General features: G+C 43.9%; 1 protein-coding gene across 5 annotated transcripts in view; it reads right to left on the bottom strand.

The window, feature by feature from the left end:
* DAB2IP (DAB2 interacting protein) overlaps positions 1-22,255 on the bottom strand; it is a 200,800-nt gene that overhangs the window by 146,902 nt on the left and 31,643 nt on the right. For 3 of the 5 annotated variants that reach the window (XM_075112380.1, XM_075112378.1, XM_075112379.1), the window contains exon 1: positions 18,780-19,055. The exons of 1 other annotated variant lie outside the window; for it this stretch is intronic. In XM_075112380.1, the coding sequence (XP_074968481.1) occupies positions 18,780-18,921 (142 nt within the window). In that variant the 5' untranslated portion in view covers positions 18,922-19,055. Of the gene's footprint in view, positions 1-2,717; positions 2,763-18,779; positions 19,056-22,255 lie in introns of those variants that run through there. One more of the 5 variants, XM_075112382.1, reaches the window with a different exon arrangement.

Below are 22,255 nucleotides of genomic sequence, written 5' to 3'. Positions count from 1 at the left end.
AATAAAGGTTTGAACCACCCTTTTTACTTCTTCAGGGTTAGGGGAAAAGTCTTAGGCCAGGTTACTGGCATTAGCCATATCTGCTTTAAGCAAGCCCGCAGTAACACTGCGGCAGCCAGCCACCACGTAAAAGGTCGCTGTAAGGCAATAATAAAAACTCTCTCCAAAGCCACTAGAGGCTGAAAAATAAATGTCTTAATTTACAGCAGAAGATACTTAGGTTAACTATTGGAAAAAGCCTTCTCTTGGCACGGACAGTTCTACATTGGAATTGAGAGTCTAGAGAGATAAATGTACGTTCAAGCCTATCTCTGTGTCAGAGCTCTCCCTATCAGGCGAGGTTCAGGTACAATGAGCATCCTTCCTCCCCTCTCCTGGAGCAGACAGATACCAGCTCGTCTCCTGAAATCCCTTCCAGCTTTATTTTCTGTGAGTTCTGACAAATTTGCCCACTTGTGCATAAGACAAGCAAGCTACAAGAGATCAGATTCAGTATGTGACTTCAGCCTTTTCTTCACAACCTCTCCACACATCTTCCCCCTCTCCTGAACTTCCACTCCATTACTGGCTGGACAGACTCTACGGGCAGTTCTGTTATGCCTCTGTACGGCACAGAGAGTCCAGGGTCCTACGCTGACCTCTATTACAGACTGATGGTGTGACCCTTGGACATTTTAATGCTTTTCATCAGAGTCACAATTGATAAAAACCTTGAAAAACCCATGGGAACAGTGCAAGGTTTCATTACTGGATGTCTGCCATCCATTTTGTATCCCAAGATGAAGGATTACAGAATGAGGAACAGTATTACTGCAGGCAGTTAACCATGGAATGACATCCTCAGAAGCACTTAGTATTACTGGATAACATCCTCACTAGACAGAGAATTTCTCTGTTAGCTTAATACTATCCCTCAGCTTATAGAAATTCCAGGATTATGCCTTCATTTGTCCATTTATTTGCTCTAGATCAGATTTGATTCGAGGACTTAGACACACAGTATCTCAGGACACTATTTGCTCTCCTGAAGTCCTCAACTTGTTATGAAATTAAAACCTCCAACTCTTTCTTTTATGACACAGAGGCCTGAAAATCACAGAAGTAGCAGTCTATTAAATGAGGATTAAGTGCAGGCATATTGGATCTGGATATGGATTCCTGGGGTATAGCGAGGAAAGCCACATTACCCAGCAGCAGAGACGCCAGTGTGCAGAAACGGATGCCCACAGAAAGGGACGGCTTTCTGATTCTCTGCCGTTTCCAACAGCTCAAAATGCAATGCCCAAATGAAGGATGGCATATATACGGATGAGCAATGAGTTGTCATCTAATTAATGTTGGACAACTGAATCAGGCAAGCTGACCTAAATGTTCTACCTGGCCCTTTAGAAGCTCTTAAAAATCTGAAAATTAGACTGGGAAGGGTTCTTAAGTCACTCTGAGGAGTCCTGTGGCTATTCTGACAGAAATTCCTCATCTAATGTTTTCCTCGTTGTTATTTCTTCTGTACTTTTCTGAGCCTGCCCAGTGATAACTCGGTGTTTCTACTCACACTCTGTTTTACTTCCACTCCGCATATCATAAAACTGTGCTTCTGTGGGCCCTCCCAATTCTTTTTCATGACCAGGTACTAGATCTCGCCATAAGCAGCACTGTTCGATGTCTGCCACAGGCTGAGGCTGGGCTGGGGCTCATCCACATTATGCAATCACAGAAGCAAGAAGAAACAAACAAAAGTGCTTCCTGCTTTTCCAAATCTTTACAGAAGGCTGCAATGTTTTGGATTTTCCCCAGTGCAGGATAAGATCTTCAAAGAGAAACTTCCTTGAAATAATCAAACCCCTGGAACCTCTCCCAGGTTATCACCCAGAGCCGGGTCCGAAATACTGCTTGGTCTGTATTGCACTAGGATTTATTTTTAAGCTGCCAACGTTGAAAGCATCCCACTGACTTCACTGCCAACAGGAGGACACTGTAAACATTGCACATTAATTTAGGACCTAGGGCTTATGAGTATTTCTGAAACTGCTTCTGTAAAGTGATAAACACATTTGATTTGTTAACTAATTCAAGGCATTTGAATTGACAGAATAACTGATCCCTGCTACACATTTCCACGCCTGCTCTTCGTGCTGCGGAATAGTTACAGAACAGCACAGCAATCCACCCAAGGCTTCCAGGACACCAGCAGCGGAACAGACTGCGAGGAACTCCTGGCACCAGGGCTCTTGTTTAACCCCCTCAACATCACTGCCTTCTTCCTTGTAACTTCTCCGACTCTGCTACGGAGCGGGTCATTATGCGTAACAAACACACAAACAAATATTAATACTGTTTACTTTTCACTTAGCAAGTGAGATGTTTTTACATTTGTATTACCTGCTCTTGTGAATCACAGCTAGTCCAAGAGATCATCAGGATTATGCTCTCATTAGTGGGAATGAAATACATTAGCTCCTTCTGTTTGTTCATCTCTCTCCACGCGCTCCCCCTCTCCTGCTCTCCTCTCACACACAGTTCCAGGGATCAGCCAGTGGAAGAGACAGTATGAACAAAAGCAAAGAGAACCAGCTGGAAGGAATAACTAACAAGCAGGCGCTTCCTAGCAAGTTGGTTTTCTGATATGAAACTGTTCCAACTCCAAACAAGAAAGGGAGGCACAAATCTGAACGAGCGTCAGAGAAGTTAGCAATGAGAAAACATTCCCCTCAACTCACCGAAAGGAAGCCGTGCTTGTCAGCAACACACATGCCATGGCACTCCAAACAAGCCAGGAGTAAGAGGAGAAGTAGAGATGATGACTTCATCAGAGGCAGCAAGAAAGAGAAGTATGACTGGAATGCCAGACAAGCCAGCAGCGCTGGGGAGACACGGCAGGAGGCCAGGTTCCTGCACCGTAGCAGTGACATGCTTTAAGGAAAGGAGACTTAAGAGGACAATAAAACTTCACCAGACCGTCTAGATGTAATGCAAAAAACTAAGAGTTGATCAGAACGAAAAGCTGGCGGAAAAGATCCTGCAGGCAGCCCTCGGAGAGGTCAGACGGGCTCCTGACCTTAGGCAACGATCCGCCAGTGAAGGTGTGCTCCTCCCTGTCCTGCCCCATTGGTTTAGTGCTTGACATCTCCAGGGCGCCCCAGAGAGCTCACCAGGGCGGAGTTTCTGTGAAACCAGAGGGAACAGGAATTACCGGTCTCCTGCTCATACAATTACAGTCCGTGAATTAATTTTATTGCTTAATGAATTTAGGTGTTATTCCTCTAATTTCAGCATTATCTAATAACTCCTTACTACAAACCCAACAGAGGAGAGGAAGAGGCACACAGTAACAGAAGTGATTTATTTAACATGGCTCCCAGTAGCATTTATGAATTAAAAACAATCCCTGGAGAGTAGATATTTGTAGTGTCTGTGTGATTCCAAATACTCAAAAGAGGCTGCAGAAAAATCTACATTTCAGACAGCTTTAGGTGGCCACGTGAGTCCAGGAGGAAAGTTGGATCTTTGATCTGAATCCAAAGGGGTATTTAGAAGCTACTGCTAGAATTGTGGGACTTCTAAAAAGATTAAGATTACCCCAGGAATAAACAAAGACAGAAAATAATAAATACTGAATGGCGCCATCTTTCCCCTTCACGAGGCATGAATAACTTTGAATGGGAAGCAGAGATGCAAAAACGTCTGGTTTCCAACAGACAAAGGTCAGTTAAGAACCACTGGCAGGTTACAAATGCCCTTGCGAACACTCCTAACACTGTCTTCCTGCTCCCGTCAGCTGGACTAGAAATACAGCTGCAAGGCCAGTTTCATTGTTCAATTGCCTGGAGAACTATTTATTGGATCGCATCCCCCGATGCCCTGCTGCTCCCTCGGTGAATTCCAGTTGATCCCTTACAGCAACATTATAACTGTTATGCCACACAAAATTAATTAAAAGTCAAACCTTTATTAGGCATTAAAATTGACTTTTAAATAAAAATGGTTGTGAAGCGAAAGTTTAGGGCAGGCAGTGCTGCCCTCTGAAAAATCAGACTCATCTAAAAGCAAAGCTAATGAACACTCAGAGCTGCTGTTCTCCAGGCTAATGAAAGTTTGCGTCACCACCACTTTTTATATTAGAATGAAATAATTTCTTCTTGCATCCTGGAATCTCTAGTTAAATACACTTCTATAAAGCACAGCAATCCCACTGGCTGTACCCACAACTCTTCTACACCAGAATCAGTGATTTACTCCTCACTCATTTAATGCTTTAAGCAGAAATAGTTTCATATGTTCTCACGCCCCTCAGACTATTCAGACTTCTCAGACTATTAACGATACTGTGTACAGAACTATAGCTGGTAGAAAAAAAAGCCTCCCTTATCTAACCATTTACATACAAAACAAAAAAACAAACTGGGCTCCTTACTTGCCTTTGGTGCTACACCCTGGCACAAAATATTTAGAATTAAATAGTTAGAGGCTGGTTGCACGCCTACAGCTAATGCTATCCACAGTGACGACACCAAACAGATCCAGCTTCTTCCCATTACCTTTGTTTCCCTCGCAGATGACTCAGGCGTTACAAAAACACTAGAGTCAGCTTAACAGGGGGAATGCTGTCCCTGACTCGACCGTCGGAACTGCCTGAAAGCATAAAGAGGCACCTGAAGCACCGCTGAGCCACACAGTCCTCTGCAGCTACAAGAATGGTGGCTGGGACAGCGGTGTGAGCTGAGGAGCCTTATTAGAACTGGCTGGGAAAACAGAAACCAATTTAACTCACAGAACACATCAGACCACACAGTTTCCCATCAGCTAAAAATTATGACCATCTTCTCTCCAAGTGGGACGAAGATCTTCTGGAAGAAAGGCTTTTTCTTTGTTAAATAATGATTTGAAGTGACATTGACTTTTGCCATAGCACGCTGTGCACTTTAATGGATCTCATATCATCTCTGTGTCAGGTTCCCGGATATCATCTGCTGCCTAGTATTTAATATTCCTCATAGTGCTTCTGAGCAAGTGCTATTAATGGCTCTTGAACCTAGTACTGAAAAAAGCTGTGCTATTTTATTGTGTGCTCAATATATAGCTGTTCCTCTGTTTTCTCTAGTATTACCCAGGAAGAGAACTCTTTCCCAGCAGCATGCCAAGGTGCTTTTTGAAGCGTGCAAGCAGAAATGGGACTTTTCTCATGTCTTTCTGTGGGCTTTGGCTGCCCAGTTTTGCAGCCTCTTCTCTCCTGGAAAGCTCAGTTAGGCCTTCCACCCTTCGAAGCTGGAGTAAGCAGTGTTTCTGGTATCACCCAGCAGCGGGGTAAAGGGAGTGATGCTCTGATATAGCAGAAATCCAGCTGCCTCACTAGAGGGAGCTGAAGCCCCTTCGCTGGCCAACCTAACCCACAGCCCTGACCCAGCAAGAGGACAAAGGAGATCTGTGCAGCCTGGAAATCCGCTTCCGACGCAGGCATCGTTTCTCTCTGGTGCTGTTTATCTGCTTGTTCAGCTGACGTTCAGCATCGCCGACAGTTAAGAGGACTTTCCCCGTTCTTCTGTACGCCCCTTCGTACCTTCCGCTGCCGTGCAGGGCCGTTCCGTGCGCGGGCAGCCAGCTAACGCCTCTCCTCCGGCCAGTTCACGTCCCCACTGCAGGTGCCTCCCTCGCCATGTACTGCCTTCCTCCTTGTAGCTCAGCGATAGATACCTGGGGCAAATTCTGCCCTCCTAGAAATCAATGGGGAATATATTCTTTACCTGAGGACACAGATTAGACACATTTGTCAAGGAAATATGTTCCCAGAGGGCAAAAAGGAAAGGGGAGAAGAAAACAGCACAAATGGGAAAGGAGCGCTTAGATAATTCGCAACATGAGGAGGCTGAAAATATCCACACCGCTAACTTCTCTGTGCTACGGAACTGAAGAAACAGATCCACGTCCAAAAGAAAGACACAGCTGTGGGTCCCCAGACCTGGTGCCAGGGTGGTGACAGAGAGACAAGATAAGGCATCCAGAAAATCAGTCCCCCTTCCTAACAATAAATAGCAAATCGTGCTGATTGAGCAGCCTTTATTGCAAACTCCATTTTTACTGTTTTTTTTTAATTAGGTATATATATATATATAGTATTTTTATTCTTTATTTATCAGTCTCTGAAATAAAATATGTATTATATTTATCTTCCTTTGCTATGATGTCTAGAGAACAAATTCGTCTTTTGCTAACGGCATATCATTAGGAGCCTTTTCTCCAGGGTAAAATTGAAATCAAGCACAGACTTAAAAAATACATCAGAAAAAGATGAAATTCTAGCCTGGTTGGGGACCAGATCATGGAGACTGCTAATACCCTGATTAAACTGGAAAGGATGATAAAGTGAAGTGGAACATCAGCTTCCTCCTATGTGATGATAAAGACAAGCAACGTGGAGTCTGGAGAACAAGAAGTCAGCTCTGGGGAGATTTAAATTAGGTTCATCCATCATGCTTAACATTTCTGCAAAGATTCAAAACTGTTACCGCGCTGCTTTCTTGTAGCCCTTCATCAGCACGGCTGCCTATTCACAGAGGCGATCCAAGGCAAAGGAGAAACTTTTATACTCGCTGTGGTCTGTGTCACTGTGGACGTAAACTTTGCCACCTATACACATGGTCCGGGACAGGGCAGGGGGATACAACCCCCTTCCACTTGAGACGGCCGGGAGCCCCAGTGGCATGAAGCACCGTCCGTGGCCAGCTGCCTCTGCACGCTGCTGGCCCAACAGAAGGCGTCCATCAGCACATGGGGCTGCAGGACCACAGACACCCGCCTGATGGACTCGCGTAGCCTTTGGCTAACCTCGCAGGCTCCCTGCTGCAGAGCGGCTGGAGCAGGGACTGTCCCTCCTGCAGCTCAGCCTCTCTCGGGGATTTCAGTACAGCTGAGGCAGGTCCTGCCCGGCCTCCTGTTTCATTAAAACGCCTGGGGCTGCAAACCAGAGTTGGAAATCTCAAAGAACGGATTGTGCCACACCACGTCGGCCCTCTTTGCTTCCAATTTCAGAGAGAACTAAAAAGCATAGAGGGACATAGTGCCACAGGGGCAACCCCAGAGAGGTGGGAGATACACATCTGATCGCAGCCATGCTTTTGTCTCCCGTCAGTGAGGTTTGTTTCCTTGGCCAGGTGTTCTTATGTCTGGCTTGGGGCTTTCTTAATAGCTGCCTTGGACAGGTGAACTACAGACTGGTTCAGAAGAGTTTACTTCAAGTGCGAAGTAGCAGCACAGCATAAACGAAAACTTTGTGCAGTTTAATTACGAGGCCATTTTTCCAGTCGTGCCTGGTGGCTGCTATAACAGGTCTGTACTGGCAAAATGCAAATTAAATAAATACTTAATTTACAAGCATGATTCATCAGAGATTTCATCTTCTACAGCAAAGAAACAGATGTTCTATTGATGGCACTTCATTAGAGAGATAAATGGGGTCACACACATATCTCTATTCACATCCATCTGCATAATAGACCAAACATTAAGATCTGAAATTCACATAGTACATGCAGCTCTTGCACCAGCCTCGAAGAGTCTTGATGCCCAGAGCCTATTAATCCAAATTAGTCTGCCTTAACATTGAAGGAACTTTATTATTGTTCAAGAAAGAGAAGGTTGGGATCTAACACTGGCTATTTAGGATACAGCTTCATCAGGAACACGTATAGAAGAATAACGTATTTTAACTAACTGGATTTTTGGTAGCTACGGGACAAAATATAGTATCCCTCCTGATCAAGCACCTCGAAGGCAGCATTAAAAAGCAGCAGTGACAGGAAAAGTCTGAAAACACCTTTCTTCCTCCAGTTACAATTATCTAGGGTTGGGATCAGCTGAGAATTTTTCTCCTGTTTTTCCAAACGTTTATACAGGAGGCCCAAGAGTTCTCCTAGCAAACAGAAACAAGTCTCCTTTGTTTTCATATGCATTAGATAGAAGGTAAGGCTTATAAAAAGAGTGACACCTTCTCTGTCAACCTGCCTATTTTTTAAAGGTGAGCGCTTACCCAAATGTTCTGCCTTTGCTCGTGTGTGGATGGGGGGCACACGCACGCACACGCGTGTCAGGACGCAGCGCGTCTGCAGCACGCTGGCGATGTACCTGTGTGCATCCATACCCGAGTACTGCTGAACATGCTTCCTCTCCTTGCCGCTGTTACTCATACGTCTTTCCCCTAGCTCTTCTAAATGTGGCATGTAAATCCGAATTTATTGTGACTGATACTTATATTTCCTTTGGGGGTGGGAGGCTGTATCTGCTCCTCTTACACATACATGCTCTGAAAACATACTTGCAGGTGTCAGCTTCACAGGCTCACTCTTTCATTTCCAAGCAAACGTTGCCAGTGCCAATGAAAAGAGACAGGAAAGAAAACATTAAGAAGCAGTCATGTTTTGTTATAGCACATAAAGAATAGCGTGCCACAGGTGGACATACAGAAACCACTATTCAAACAACTATATTCCTTTATGCAACTAACCTATGGCAATTGTGCTTGCTTTGTGGTTGCGTTGCCGTGCTTTTTTTAAGTGATACCCACTGTTTACCTACGAACGAAAATGTATAGCAGATTACAAAAAGGGATCCAGCAGGGCTACATTCACCTGTACATTTCTCATCCTATTTTTGAAGCGGGAGGGAGCTGGAGGATGTTCTTACCTACGCTAACACTGACATTTGCATTTTCTGTAGTAAAAAATACGCCAGGTACACGCAGGGATTCCTTCCTCCTCTACTGAACCGCAGTCACTCCGAGGAGCAATATGGTAGCTGCTCAGCACCACACTGCAACGCTGCAGAACGATTTAACACATGTTGTGGACTACTTTCACTCTTCCTGGGGAGATTAATGCACTACACCCCACTCTCAGAAATTTTACCTTGATATTCACCCAACATTCCGCTGGTCCTAGAAGTAACGTTATGCAAATGAACACCAAATGGTCTCACTTTAAATAACCCAGCCAGATCAAAATTTGCTCTCGTCTAAGGGTATAAAGGTAATAAATGTTAACCTTTGACTGCTAAAACTGTAAAAGGAAAATATCTTTCATTTAAAACTTGCTCGTTTGGTTACCATGGACACTGCTTAATCATGAAGGATGACTATTACCTGTTACTATAGTAACCAAGAAGCTTAAGAAGCATCCTGTAATTTAACTCCAGATGCCAAATTTTACAACAGTCCACCTATTACCACATTTGGATACCTCAGAACAAGCCCAGGCTTGATCTCCGACTCTACAAGAAATTCACTGATGCGGAAGTGCTTTAAGAAATCAAAAATGTGAGCACATAATGTACAAAAGAAACTTGCACTTCAAATAAATTGGTTTCTTCAAAAAGAAACTTTAAGTACTCAGCATCTGAGGATTCCTTTTTCAGTGTAAATGTTAATGAAGCAAAACTTTGGCATCTTCATTCTTGTAAATGTTCCTCAAAGTCCACACAACTGCAGGGCATGTTTTTCCCCCAGAGTGAATGCTTCAATGCTCAACTTAAAATGAACTCCTGCAGTAATGCTGAGTAGCCAGTATCCATAAACGAGCCTCCGAGAGCAGGTCGGGACTCCGAGCTCTCAAGAACAAACCCACAATAAAAACACGTGTCCCTCATGCAACCAAGAAGCAACAGACAGGTCAAACCTTCCAAGTTTAGGCAACTAATGTGTTGCTCTAGAAAACCTCTTACAGGATTTCTGCTTATTAAAAAAGAAACCATAGCACTGACCTAGAGTTACCCATCACCATAAAGCTTTACCTTCAGCACCACCAGAGAAACTGTAGTCAGAAGCTTTGTCTCCTGTAGGCCTGGGGAGATGAGGCTTCCAGAAATTACCTGTGGCTGACAATGTCTCTTGACCCTCACCAGTTCTATACTGGGAATGGATTAACAGTTTTCAAAAAGCCATCAAATTTACATTTGCTGATTTCCAAAGGGGCCTGAGGAAACTGAGTTGAAAAGCCTGACCCCAAGGCTGCATAAAACAGTGGAATGAGAAAGGAAGTTCTGGGTTTTGTGTACCTTTTTAAATATGCATATCCTCCAACACACGAGCAATTAATACCTAAATTGAAAATATTCTCTGCAGTGTTTGAAAGGAAAGCAAACTACCTTCAGCTACTGTCCGAGTCGCAAAAAGCAAAACTGATAATGCCCAAATACGGAGAGTGACCCAGCTCGTTCCCTGACTCTGTTGAGAGCAGAGTAAATTAAAGGATTATAGAGTGCCTTCAGTGCAATAACTTAAGGGATTAGTGGCACACTGGAAGACCTTCAAGGGAAATATAGGTTTAAAAGCTTTAAAAGGCAGCTCTGTGTCTAAATTGTTTGGACTGCCACAGCTGTAAGGAGACAAACTTACTCTAATACATAAGAGATCATGAAAAATCTGCTGAAACCCCTGTAAGCATGCTTTTGGAAGCAATTCTTTTTTGGACTCAGACTGGGGTTTTTAACCTTTCTCATTTATTACCTATAGCTTTTAGATAAAAACTCACTCTGCATTACTTGGGAGCAAATCTGCTACTCATTTCCTTTCAGAGTAATCAGCCCCTCTTAGCAACACTGTAAGGGAAAAGTGAGGTCACCACCAGAAGGGAAGGACTTAAAATAGAGATAAGCAAAAGATGAGCAAAAAGAGACAACCGTCAACCCTCAACTTGCCTGAAAGTTGCTGGTCCAATTCCCAAATCTCTGACACAGCGTTAAATGAGCTGTTCCTTGGACAGTCATTTCCTGAGTTACTCTTAGGCAGTATTGGCAATTCTCACAATTTTATCAAGACTGTTGGTATATTTAGTTACCTCTTAAAGAGGCAGCTGCTGGGACCATGGGACATTCAGGTACAGGACCATGGTCAAGATGTTAGAAAAAGAACACGAGAGTCAAAACTCCTGAGTTCTCTTCTCACCTTGGGGCAAAAGGAAAGCCTCAAAGGAAAATACAGAGCGGGTGGAGTTTGTGCCATTACCGCTACCGGATTTGTGCCATGACTGTCATTGACCATCCACGGGATTTCCTGCAAGTTATCCCTGGAGACCTCACTGGTTAAATGAGAATGCATCTACCTCAGGCTTCTTTCAAGTCCATGAACTATTTGCGGTTCTTATAACTGTGCTAAAGAAAATCACACAATTGATACAAGGCAGTGTTTTGGTTACGCATGAAGATATTCAGAGGACGTTTGCTGTTTTGGGTAGAGCCACAAACACCACAATGGACACGTAGCCCACACTGATGGTATCAGCAGACACGTACACCCTTCTGGTTGCCCAATTTCATCACGGTTTTGGGATCTTTAGTCAAACCTGCTCCTTTTCAAGCTGCTTATGTGACTTGCAAAGATCGCTGTCCCTGCCTCAACCCACAAACACAGCTACCGCTGCTGACACTGAATCAGGGGGGCTGTGCTGCCCTGCATAAACCTTCCCCCATGTTCCACGTTACTCCCCACAGTTCTCTGGTCTTTCTTTTCCTTCCCTTCTTTCCCCCCTTTAGTGTCTCATTATCAAAACTCCATACCCAGCAAGTCTTCAATCGCCTCCTCTGCAACATTCCTCTCAAAATGTGTCAGAATTTACAACACAAGAAAATCAAGGAAGGAGGAAAATACAAAGCTCCGAAAACTGCAGGATATTGTCGTTAAGAGGACAAGTGAAAAGCAAATAAACAGTGAGGTGTTACGGCAGCCTGTCACAAGCAAATGAAATGGCTGGTCCCCCAAATCCCAAACATTCTCCAAAAGCCACCCCATAGTTTGTTAACAATATTATGGTTTAAGTGCACCATAGCTCCAGACACTAAAAGGCAGCACTGACCAGTGGTTGCACACAACGTGGCTGATCAGGAAGTCTGTGCCTTTGGAAACAGAGGCTGTTCCTTCCACTACTGACAACAGCAAGACGGGACGGGATATTTGTAAACCTTGATTCCTGCATGTGGGCTTCTAGCTTACTATGCAGACAGCAGAAGGGCCAGCGCTCCTTGGAGATTCGCTCTGGTGTTTCCAATGGCTCCTCATGGGAAGTTTTGAACCTTGATTAATTTTTAATCTAGTAAGAATTGACAGGTTTGTCACAGAAAATATTCACAAAGTTTTGATGCTTCTGCATTGCTGGCATACTTCTAAAGGAGGTGGTGTCGGTCAGTGAGGCATCACCAGCACTGTACGAGCAAAAGAAGGAGCTCAAGGCACTACTGCCACCATGCTCCCACCGAAGGGTCTGTCCAACCTTTGCCTTCATAGACAATAAATTCAATCTAAATTTTTGTTTATTAAATGGATATTTAGAATTCTACTTCCATTGTTTTCATATCAAGACAATTCAAGAATTCCTCCATCATGCACTACTTCCCAAATTAATAAATTTAGTATAGGTTTTTATTAGACAATTAAGCGTTGAACAAATACAGCAAAGTTTCAGCTGGAGCACTAGCACTAAAAATAGCATGGCTGCTGATGAACATTTCTTACAAACAGCACAGTCTAAAAATTTTTGCATATCTTTTCTATGGGCATCTGTCAGCCACGCTGTTAAAATTTCAATGAAAAACTGCAAGAGTTCTGCACTGAAATAGAAAATGCCACAAGAGACTTGAAAAACAAAGCAATGGCCATTAAAAACTGTGAAGCAGGAAGGTCTCCTTTTCCTGACATTTAAAAGACACCACCCTTGGAAAAAAAAAACCCCTATCGCCAATGTTTATTACTGGAGTCTTCACTTGCCGGCTCCCAGCCCTTAAATGAAAAGAATTGTTATGCAATAGATTTTAGAAAAATTATAGGTATTCTAAGGCACGTGATGTGGATTCTTCAAGAAATCTCACATACGGGAGACAGGCAAAGTATACACACGGACTCCTTTGGCTGTCCAGAATATCAGGCAATATAATTGTTTCCAACCTTAACGATTCTATGATTCTATTACGTAATAGAATAGAATTGTACTATTGGTTGGCTCCTAAGTTAATAATTTATAACTTAAAAACAAGTAAATTATAAATTAAGGATGGGAAGAGAGATCCTAAGTTTGACATGACCCCAGATGTTTGAGACTGGAAGGTGGCCAGGCAGGGCAGCCCATGCGGGAGTCCCGAGGTACAGTGACTCGGTCTCGCCTCAGAGACCAGATCGACCAGGCAGATTGACCAGTAACATGTTGTTGTGCTCATCCTTCTTTCCAGACTTGACTTCCTACTGACCATACCTCATTCAGTATCAACCACTGGTACAGAAAGAGGTGCTGAAAAGGCAAAATCACTCATCTTGTCAAATTTTGTAGGATGTGAGTCAGAGGACAACAGTTAAACTGGAACATTTTACTCAGATTTCTGCCTGCCAATGTAAACACATGTAACACATGGGCATACGTGTGTTTGCAAGGGTAACGCTATATTTCAAACTTCCTCATGCTGATGTGGAATCAGCTTCTTTTAATAAAAAATCATATTCCTTAGTCATACAGACCATTAAAAGCTGCTAAATGTTTGTCAGAGAGACATGGTCTCTCTCAACAAATTTATTATATAACAATCTAGATGCAATCCAAAGACCAGAACAACAACAAAAGAGGAGGTTATAGTAACGCGTGCCCTTTGTAGGCAGGTACACAAATGAGGTTCTGATGGTGGTACTGTATTCATAATGGCTATTCGGTTTGTCAAAAATAGGGACCACAGTAAGACAATCAAAGCTCGGGGGCACATATCGGTTTGGCACGCGAAAAGAAGAGGGCATTGTAAGCGTAGGGAGGCGCTCTGTTTGGACGGCACGTGACAAATTACTTATTTGCTTATTTATTCGTTAGCTGATTATGACACTGTTCTTCTGACCAGACAGGTCTGGTCAATACTGATCTATCAGGAAAGGCAGGTCTGGATACGATGCAGGTGTTCTAATACCCAGGCCCTTGCCATAGCTAGAACTGAGCTAAACTTCATTTAGAGTAAGTGCAGACAGGAGACATACATTGAAACACACACATGCTTTCAACCGTCGGAAAGGCCTGCAGCTAAGAGTAATTCAAAGAAAAATTAATACTGGGTCATGAAAAGAACAACGTATTGTTTGCACATTTCATGTGCATTATTTACTTACAGAATCCTGAATCTTACTTAACTATACAGTGGGAATTGTCAGTAAGAGCAAAATTTCTAATCGAATGAGGGAGAGATCCCTTCAGCCGACCACAGCTAATAGAGTCGTGTCCAGGGCACTGCCCTGGCCTACGGGACAAAGTCCCACAGAGGTGGAAAGGGAGAAGTTCCACATGGCATTTCTTGTCAAACATTGCTTCTTGTTAATATGCTGCAGAACAGATTTTCAGCCAGGAAATATTAGAGAGAACTATGCAAACTTTCAGTTAGCTTTAAATATAATAAAACCATCTCTGCTCTTATGTCATTCTGTTACATGCTGGGACAATTTTCAGGTCTCTGCTTCCCTTGTCCCAAGCAAGTGCCTTAACCTCTATGGTATTGGCTGTTTGGGTATAAGCTGATTTCTCATTTATCACTTAAAAGGTTCTAATCTCATCAAACAGAGAGAGAAGGACTAAAATCCAGCCATTTTCAAGAGATGTGTATCTGAATAGCCCTGTGCTGAGAAAAAAACAGCCTGACCTTAGCCTCCCAAGCTCTCAGTGTTTGGTGTACTAAAATACTGGGCTTTGCTGAAGATCAGTCAGTTTTCTCTTCACAGCAGCCATCAAAGGAAAAGAAGGAGAAAGCCTGTTTAATAAAAATCCTTTTTGTAGAACACCTTGAAAAGCATTTGTGATAAACAGAACTTAGAGCAAGACATTTATGTCCAAGGAGCTGACAGAGGCAGAAGTATCAGGAACACTAAACCTTCAAGATCAGGAACTCGAAATGTTCTCAAATTCTTAGCGCTTTGATGACAACTGATTGCCTACGGAGTTTTACAGAAGCAAGCCGTGAAGGCAAAGCTGCGCTTGGCTCAGATACAGAACCGTGAATGAGCACCCGTGAGCAGTTTCTATGAGCAAACTGAATTTTCAGACCACTTGCCATTGACCCTTGTTCCTTCATTATACCTGTAATTAAGTAGAAGCAGAGATACCACGAAGAAAGCCACAGACCAAAGTACTGCAGGCAGAAGCAGGTGTTGCTTTTATCGATAGTTTTCCTTCTACCCTCTCTGCCTCCCAAGTACCTTCCACCACATTAGGTGGATCACCTGGTAGTAATCATAATTACTGCCGTGATTCCTCATACAGTTACACACATCTCTGAGCCGAACAGATGGTCTGAGAAAGAGATGGCGTTTCTGCAGTTAATTTTTTTTAACTACCGACTGTATACCTGCAGCGTGTCCCAAATCTCTGTGGAAAGCAGAGCCAGGAGACCTCAGACATTATCATAATTCAAGCAAAGATTAACAGTGGTGTGAAACCTGTCTTGTCTATCCACTATCAAATAGCAATAATTTAAACACACTGGAGGCACGATCACATGAGCCGTCTGACAGCACGCCTTCCTGTTCTGGTCTGATTTGTCCTCCCAAGCAGTTTTACTCTTCTTCAACTATTCTAGCCCTGGACCTCAAACAGGGGCAGACTGGGAAACTTACTGAAATGTGATGAATGTGTTATAAGCACTGGAGCTAACCAGAGAGCTCTAGAATAGAGGACACCATCGCAGGAATCATCAAATAAGCTGTCTGTCATTGCGAACAGCTGAAAGCCCTACACATTTTTCTGCGTGCCACATCAGATTGTCTCCATCTGGAGTTCCAACAGAAAGCAATCCCCTACTTCCCTTGGATACTTTGCCTATCTAAAATGAGCTTTCCTGAGGGAGTGGTTATCTCTTTGTACCTCAGGAAGCAAGACCAGTTTCCCCAGACTAGGTCTCAGCTATAACAGCCACCACCTATGACCGCGATGCAGCCATGCAAGCTATAACCCCAGCCTGACTTTTACCGCTCGTCCTCGGGCAGGCTGCACTCCATCCTTACAAAAGGCCAGCAGGCAGCATTCATGCGGCAGCGCGCATCAGAAGGGCGTGCGTGGATAGGTGGCATTGCCCCCGCAGGGGGTGAGAGTGGGAAGTGGCAGGATATAAATATACGCTTTTAAACACAACCTCTTCTTTATTCAAAGAGACTGACTGGTATAAACTCGAGTGGGCTGAGAGAGGTTCTTTGACTCACAGCAAGCTGGCGTGTTACAGCGGTTGGCACAGGAGCCGTGCTGGCAGCAGATGGCAGCACCTGCATCTCATGGGTGCCCCAGTGACAGCTCCGGCACCAGGGACTCACCATCCCGGATTGCTGCAGCACAAAGAGGGAGTGATTCCAGATGGGGGGGGGGGTGCGGTGTGGTGTGTGCCAGCAGAGATCTCCTCCTGCCTGGTAAATGTGTAACAGCTGCCCGATCCTCGGCAAGTTCCGTGTCCAAAAGCATGCTGATCATCTGCTGAAGTGACGCACCTTGGAAAAGCTCAACTTCCAGGCATCGCTGCACTTCCAGCTAAGGGCCAGAGGCTTACCCAGGCTCTCTGGGGATCTTGGCAAAGGGTCCAGAGACTAGAGAGAGCAAAACGTTGCCAAGAGGATGTCCGGGAAACACACATGTGGCAAAACAGACCATTGCCAGTTGCTGTGCAATAACTCCAGTGCTCATGAATTTATGGTAACTTCCCACTAAGGATATCAGATCACTGAGTGTCTTAGCTAGAGACAGCAAATTACACTGCAAGTCAGCATTTGGGAAGGAGACCCTCAGCTCTTTCCTTCATCCAGACTTAGGTTTTGGAAATTAACTTTACATCAAAACCAAAAACTCTACAACCTCATTCTGATTTCTACATTCTGCGTAGCTCCCACCCCCCTACAGTCTCCTGTTCATTAACCTTCCAGTGGGATCAAAACTATCAAGGAAAGTATCTCTTTTGCTGCATTCTAGTACTTCCTGCACTCCAGACTTGCAGCCAGGGCGCTGGAGCAGCAGGCAGCCGCTCCGGACTGGAGCAAGTCCTACCTTGCTGTATGACACCGCCACTGCACAACTCGCTTTCTGCATCTCTTACAAAAACATGTCAAAAATAAAGAGAAACTTCTTATCCAGATTTGCAAAACCCTTTAAGATCTACAGGTAAGAAGAGCTCAACTAGTGCTGAGTGTTACGATCCTCCTAGCAGGCAGGAGTCCTAGAGATGATGTGCAACAAACCCAAAATACTCAGGGAGAGATCAACAGCAAGAAGATTTCAGCTGGTTCAAATCCAATTTCTTACAAACATTAGGGTTGATTTCCATTTCCATCAAATCTGCCTGCGTATTCCTTGTGTTCATGACAAATTACACCATTAAGTTCATGCTGGGTTACCTAAATGAAACTAACACATTTCGTTTGTCACAGTAACTGAAATGACAGTAAAATATTTTGGTTTCGAACACTATACAAATAAAGGGGGAAAGGGAACTGTTACATGCTTGGGAGTTTACAAACACTCCTCCCTGACAGGCAAAACAAAACATAAAAAAAAAATCATGGAAAGAAAAACACTGTTTGCTTAAAGGAAAAGGTGAAGCTCAGGGACTGATTTAGCTTCCTATTGTTTTCTCAGTAATGATTCAAAATCCTGAAAAAAATGCTGTATGCCAGGAAAAGAAGACAGAGGACATTGCACTAAGCTAAATCTCGTAGGGCTAGAGTCAACTTTTTCTTCACGAACCAGAATTATCTCCAGTGAGACAAGCACAAGCCTGGATTTGCACAAACACCTGATGCAGCGTTGCAGTCGTGCTTTTTAGTCACACAATGACAGAAAAATGTAATCTTTTTAATTAATGGCTTTGACTAAGCTCAAGACATTATAAATATGACTGGGTTGTCACACTAGAGGCCAAACACAACCCTGCCCCTCCTTTCTGAAGACAGTTCAAAAGCGAAATGACTCCAAGACTCCCGCTTCCTTGACTGCTTTAACGATAGGCATTAGCATCAATAAACATTTATTTCACACTAGAAGAGAAAGCCAGAATAGCTTATTTTAAAAATGCAACTGGGTCAGTAGCTGCCTCAAGTAGAATAAATGGGCTGCATGAGTGAGTATGCCCTAAAGAAGCATTACTCTGTGGACCTAACTCCTGCTGATGAGGACAAATAGGCCTTTTAGAGCAGGATTTTTAAAAGTGCAAAGTGATTTGGGAATACAAGTCCCATAGGTTTCCACAATGCCTCGGGAGCACACTCTTTAGGCTTTTTTGAAAATCCTACCCCTAAACTGTGCTCAGCTTTGTCATTTCAAAACCCCTGGTGAGCTGGTGATACTCAGCTCACGAAGAACAAGAAGTTCTAGCAATACACCTTTGCATATAGATACCAGCGCTTAATCAAGGATTTTCAAATCTTTATAATCATCAGTTAGGCCTCCAAACAGTTACCTACAAAAGTAGTTACCTTAATTATACCAACTGAAAAAACTGAACCGTGGATAACTGAAAAGACTGGGTTAGTTACAGTTACACAAGGTATTAAAACCACTGTAAGGAACAGCACCCAAGCCTGACTGCCCCAGCCAAGCTCTGAAAATTAAACACCTCTCCCTCCCCACACATGACTGCAGGACCACACAAGCCACCGACCTTCCGTAAAGCTCGAAACACGCTTCACAGGGAGCAGGTACACTTACAAATATTCGCACTGGTCATTCTTAACGACAGTAACGAAGCTACCTGTAAGCAACAGCACGTATGTCTTTGCACTGTCAATTAAAGAGAACTGTTGTTGCAATTACCCCTACTAAGCGGCCTGTTCCGGCTCCGGGATCTGCTTCGCTGTCTCTGAAGTCGTGACCTCCGGAGCAGTCGATAGTAGTAAGACGGTCTCCCAGAACTTTTCCTGCTGTTCATTGACATTTTTGTATCTATTTTACACATACACACATGCAGGCACAGGTTCACTCTCCCCTCTGGCAAAGTAGCAACAGTTCCAGCGTTTAATTAACTGGAGGTTGGTTCTTTGGAGTGGAAAGGGAGAGGGGGAGAAGAGGAACTCTTCACTTTACACATTTAAAAAGAAAAAACAACAAGAAGAAAACATAAAAAAGAGAGGGAGGAAAAAAAAGAACGCGGCACCAGAGTGCATGTCTCAGCTGAGGGAGGACTTGCAGCAAGCAAGATAAACTGTACTAACAATTCCTGCCCCCAAAAAGATAAGCCTGCTGGAGTTGGAATAGGAAGCCAGAGTTGGCCTGGGCTCTCGAAACGTGAAGAATAGGCTGGAAGAAATCCTGGACTGGATCCTCTCCGCCGGACAGCAACATCTGATCAAAGTGCACTGGAAAGAATCAACAGCTCGCTGCACGAAACGGCTGGGCAGCCTTAGGGTGCCAGCTAGTTTCTACCTGCCCCGGCCATCAGATCATTTCAGAGATGAAGTTTCAGGCGGCTTCGTCTGCAGCAGGAGGCATCTATGAAAGACTGGGTTGGGGAAGGGTATAATGATTTCCTGGCCATGGGACACATGTTAATAATCATCATGGAGCAAAAGCCCCGGAAAATAAAGTGAAACTTGAGAGGGGAAAACTTTAATTAGAAGTTGAATGAACAGAGCTCCAGACTCCCCTGGAGGCCCATTTCCTTTCAACATTCAAACTGAGTTATAGCACATCCCACAAATTAGAGAAAGAGCCTATTTACCATTTGGGTTCTGATGGCAGTGAAGATTCCGCCTCCGGCTCATATCGCTCAGTAAAATTACATTTCAATGGGCAGAATTAACACTTTAAGCCATGGAGGAAAATAAAATAAAATAAAATAAAAATTAGACGAACCAGATGATAAAAAATTTCACTCCACATTTACAGTTTAAAAAGGGCAAAGTGAATTGTCCAGAGTCCTTCATCTTAGCTCCTTCCTTTGCCGGCACAAAAAAGGCTCTGAAGGAAGAGCGACAGACAGCATTTCAGAAGCCCGGAATGGAGGCCGAGCACTTAACGCGCTGCCACTTCTTCTCACAAGTTGGCAGGGATCAGAGAAACCGCATCGGAGCGGGATGAACTGCAAACTTACATCTGCCCAATCCCTCTCGGTATTGTCTCCTCGTTTTGTCATTTTCCCCCGACATTTGTGTGCATTTATCTTTGTGGTGTTTCGTGCAGCCGCAGGACTAGGCAGGCTGGGCTGAGGACGAGCTGTGTTCCCCAGTTAGCAGGAGCTTCTCCAGAAGTTTGAAAGCTTCCCCGGACTATACTGTGTTGTGCCTTCAATCACAAGAGGCAGAAACAATCAGACCTCAGCACCCTCACCACAGCAGGGGCCCCTTCCCTACCACCAACCAGCCACCTTAATTTTAGGTTTTCATGAACTTGTGCGGTTACGGAAAACATCAGCATTCTACAAAATCTGTAATTTCATATTTACATGAGTAACGAACCCACGTTTATCAGCTGAGAAAGGCCCTTCCGGGAGGGAAAAAATCAAGTCTCGATTTTCAGGGAAGTCCATGCCTGGTTTTGAGGCCACACCTAAGGAATTCAGCGCCAGCTTTTAGGCAGCGCAGGAATGGGCCAATCAAGAGGGCAATGACAAGTTCAGGTCAAGGAGGCAGATCCCAGCTGGACAGCAGAGGCTCCGCTGCCTCCAGGAGGGGGATGTTGCACAGGGACATTCCTCTGCCGCTTCCACCCTATGCACCATCAGTCACCAAATCCCACATCGGCTCCTGGCAAAAAGGAAAAGGCTTCAGTGACTACACATCTGCCCTCTTCTCGTTATCCAGCATAATATTTTTTTTTCATATTTGGGTAGATTTAAAAACAAACAAACAAAAAAGTACAGGAACAACCAAAGCCATTTTTCCCGATGACCAGAGACTCATCCTGTGCGGTTGATCCGGTTCACAACCAGAGCTGAGAACATCTAGAAGACAGTGATGGGAAAGTCTGAAAATACTGAGGTTCAATTAAAGATCTGCTCTAGACAAGAAGCCAAATATTCAGGTGTCTCTCTGCATTTTTGTGTCCTAATAACTGAGCTGGTAGCTCTTACGAGACTCTTTTTATGATTATGTTTTTATCACTAGAAATGTCTTTAAAACAGCCCATCCTATTTATTTTTCCTTTTGTCAGCACTGATGGAAAGGAAAGTTTAAACAAACCATTTTAAAAGCTCACCCAAATTCAGCCAATCTAAAAAGGGAAGGTTCACGTGCCTTGGTTTTGCTTAATTGGAGCCAGGTGACTCATCCCAAACCACCTGGGATGCGGCGAGACAGAGGCGCTGCTGATCTCCCTACCCTCTGCAAGCAGGTGGAAATGATCAGGAGATGCGGTCGCTGTGCATTCACCCACGTGTACTTAAGCAGCTGTTCCACGTTTAGGGATTTTTATTTTTAATCAAGCTAGTACCTTCAGAAATGTTAATACAGGTGACCATAAAACAGGAGAAGTTAACGAGGGACTATAAACTATCATGACAAGAGAAAGCAACCTTAGTATAAAGGGATAAATGGCCGGGAGTTTTGTTCAAGTTTCGCCAGCTTGCCTCCGTCTCTCTCACTTCAACAATGTTTTTGAAGGCTTGAAGTTCAGATGCTACATGGCAGCAGGCAGCAAAATGAATGACCCATCTGGGAGGGAATGTGACTGGTCTGGACCTTTCCAATTAATCCAGCACTGCTTTTTTTTTTTTTCTCCTTTCTTTTCTTTTTTCTTTTTCTTTTCGAAAGCCACATCCTGATACAAACGCTCTTTTGTGTATAGCAGAATCTAGCACTTGCAAACGTTAGATATATTAAGTGCTCTGGACGAAAGTTGACAACACTAAAATCTCTATCTCTGAAATAACACATCACAGTCTGGCTCTTCCCTCCAAAAACCAGAAGGATGAGTTCAGTCACAGGCTCTGCTGAATCTCTCAATAAAAGGAGCAAATGGAGCCAAACAGAGCAGTGATTTTTGGGGTGTTAACTCCTTTCCCCCTGCCCGACACCAAATACAATGAAATTAAATATTGTTGAAACAGCACCACCTCAGTAAAATATCCAGTTTGATACACTGTTGAGCTTTGGAGGGAAATTAGGGCACCCACAGCTGACCTGGGGTCCCCTGGCATCTCCCTCTGTTATCCTGCTATTAAGCCTTCTTAAAACTGGCTTTATTTCACTCCTTTACCAAAACTAACAGCATGTGAATAAATTTTAAATTAGCACCAAAATGGGTTCCGGGATGGGGAGCTACACAAACATTGGCTTGTTTGCTTTGACATCAAA

The sequence above is a fragment of the Phalacrocorax aristotelis genome, chromosome 17 (genome assembly GCF_949628215.1).
Source record: "Phalacrocorax aristotelis chromosome 17, bGulAri2.1, whole genome shotgun sequence".
Classification (NCBI taxonomy): Eukaryota; Metazoa; Chordata; class Aves; order Suliformes; family Phalacrocoracidae; genus Phalacrocorax; species Phalacrocorax aristotelis.
The sequence above is the reverse complement of the archived record's forward strand: the minus strand, read 5'-3'. Positions and strand labels throughout refer to the sequence as shown.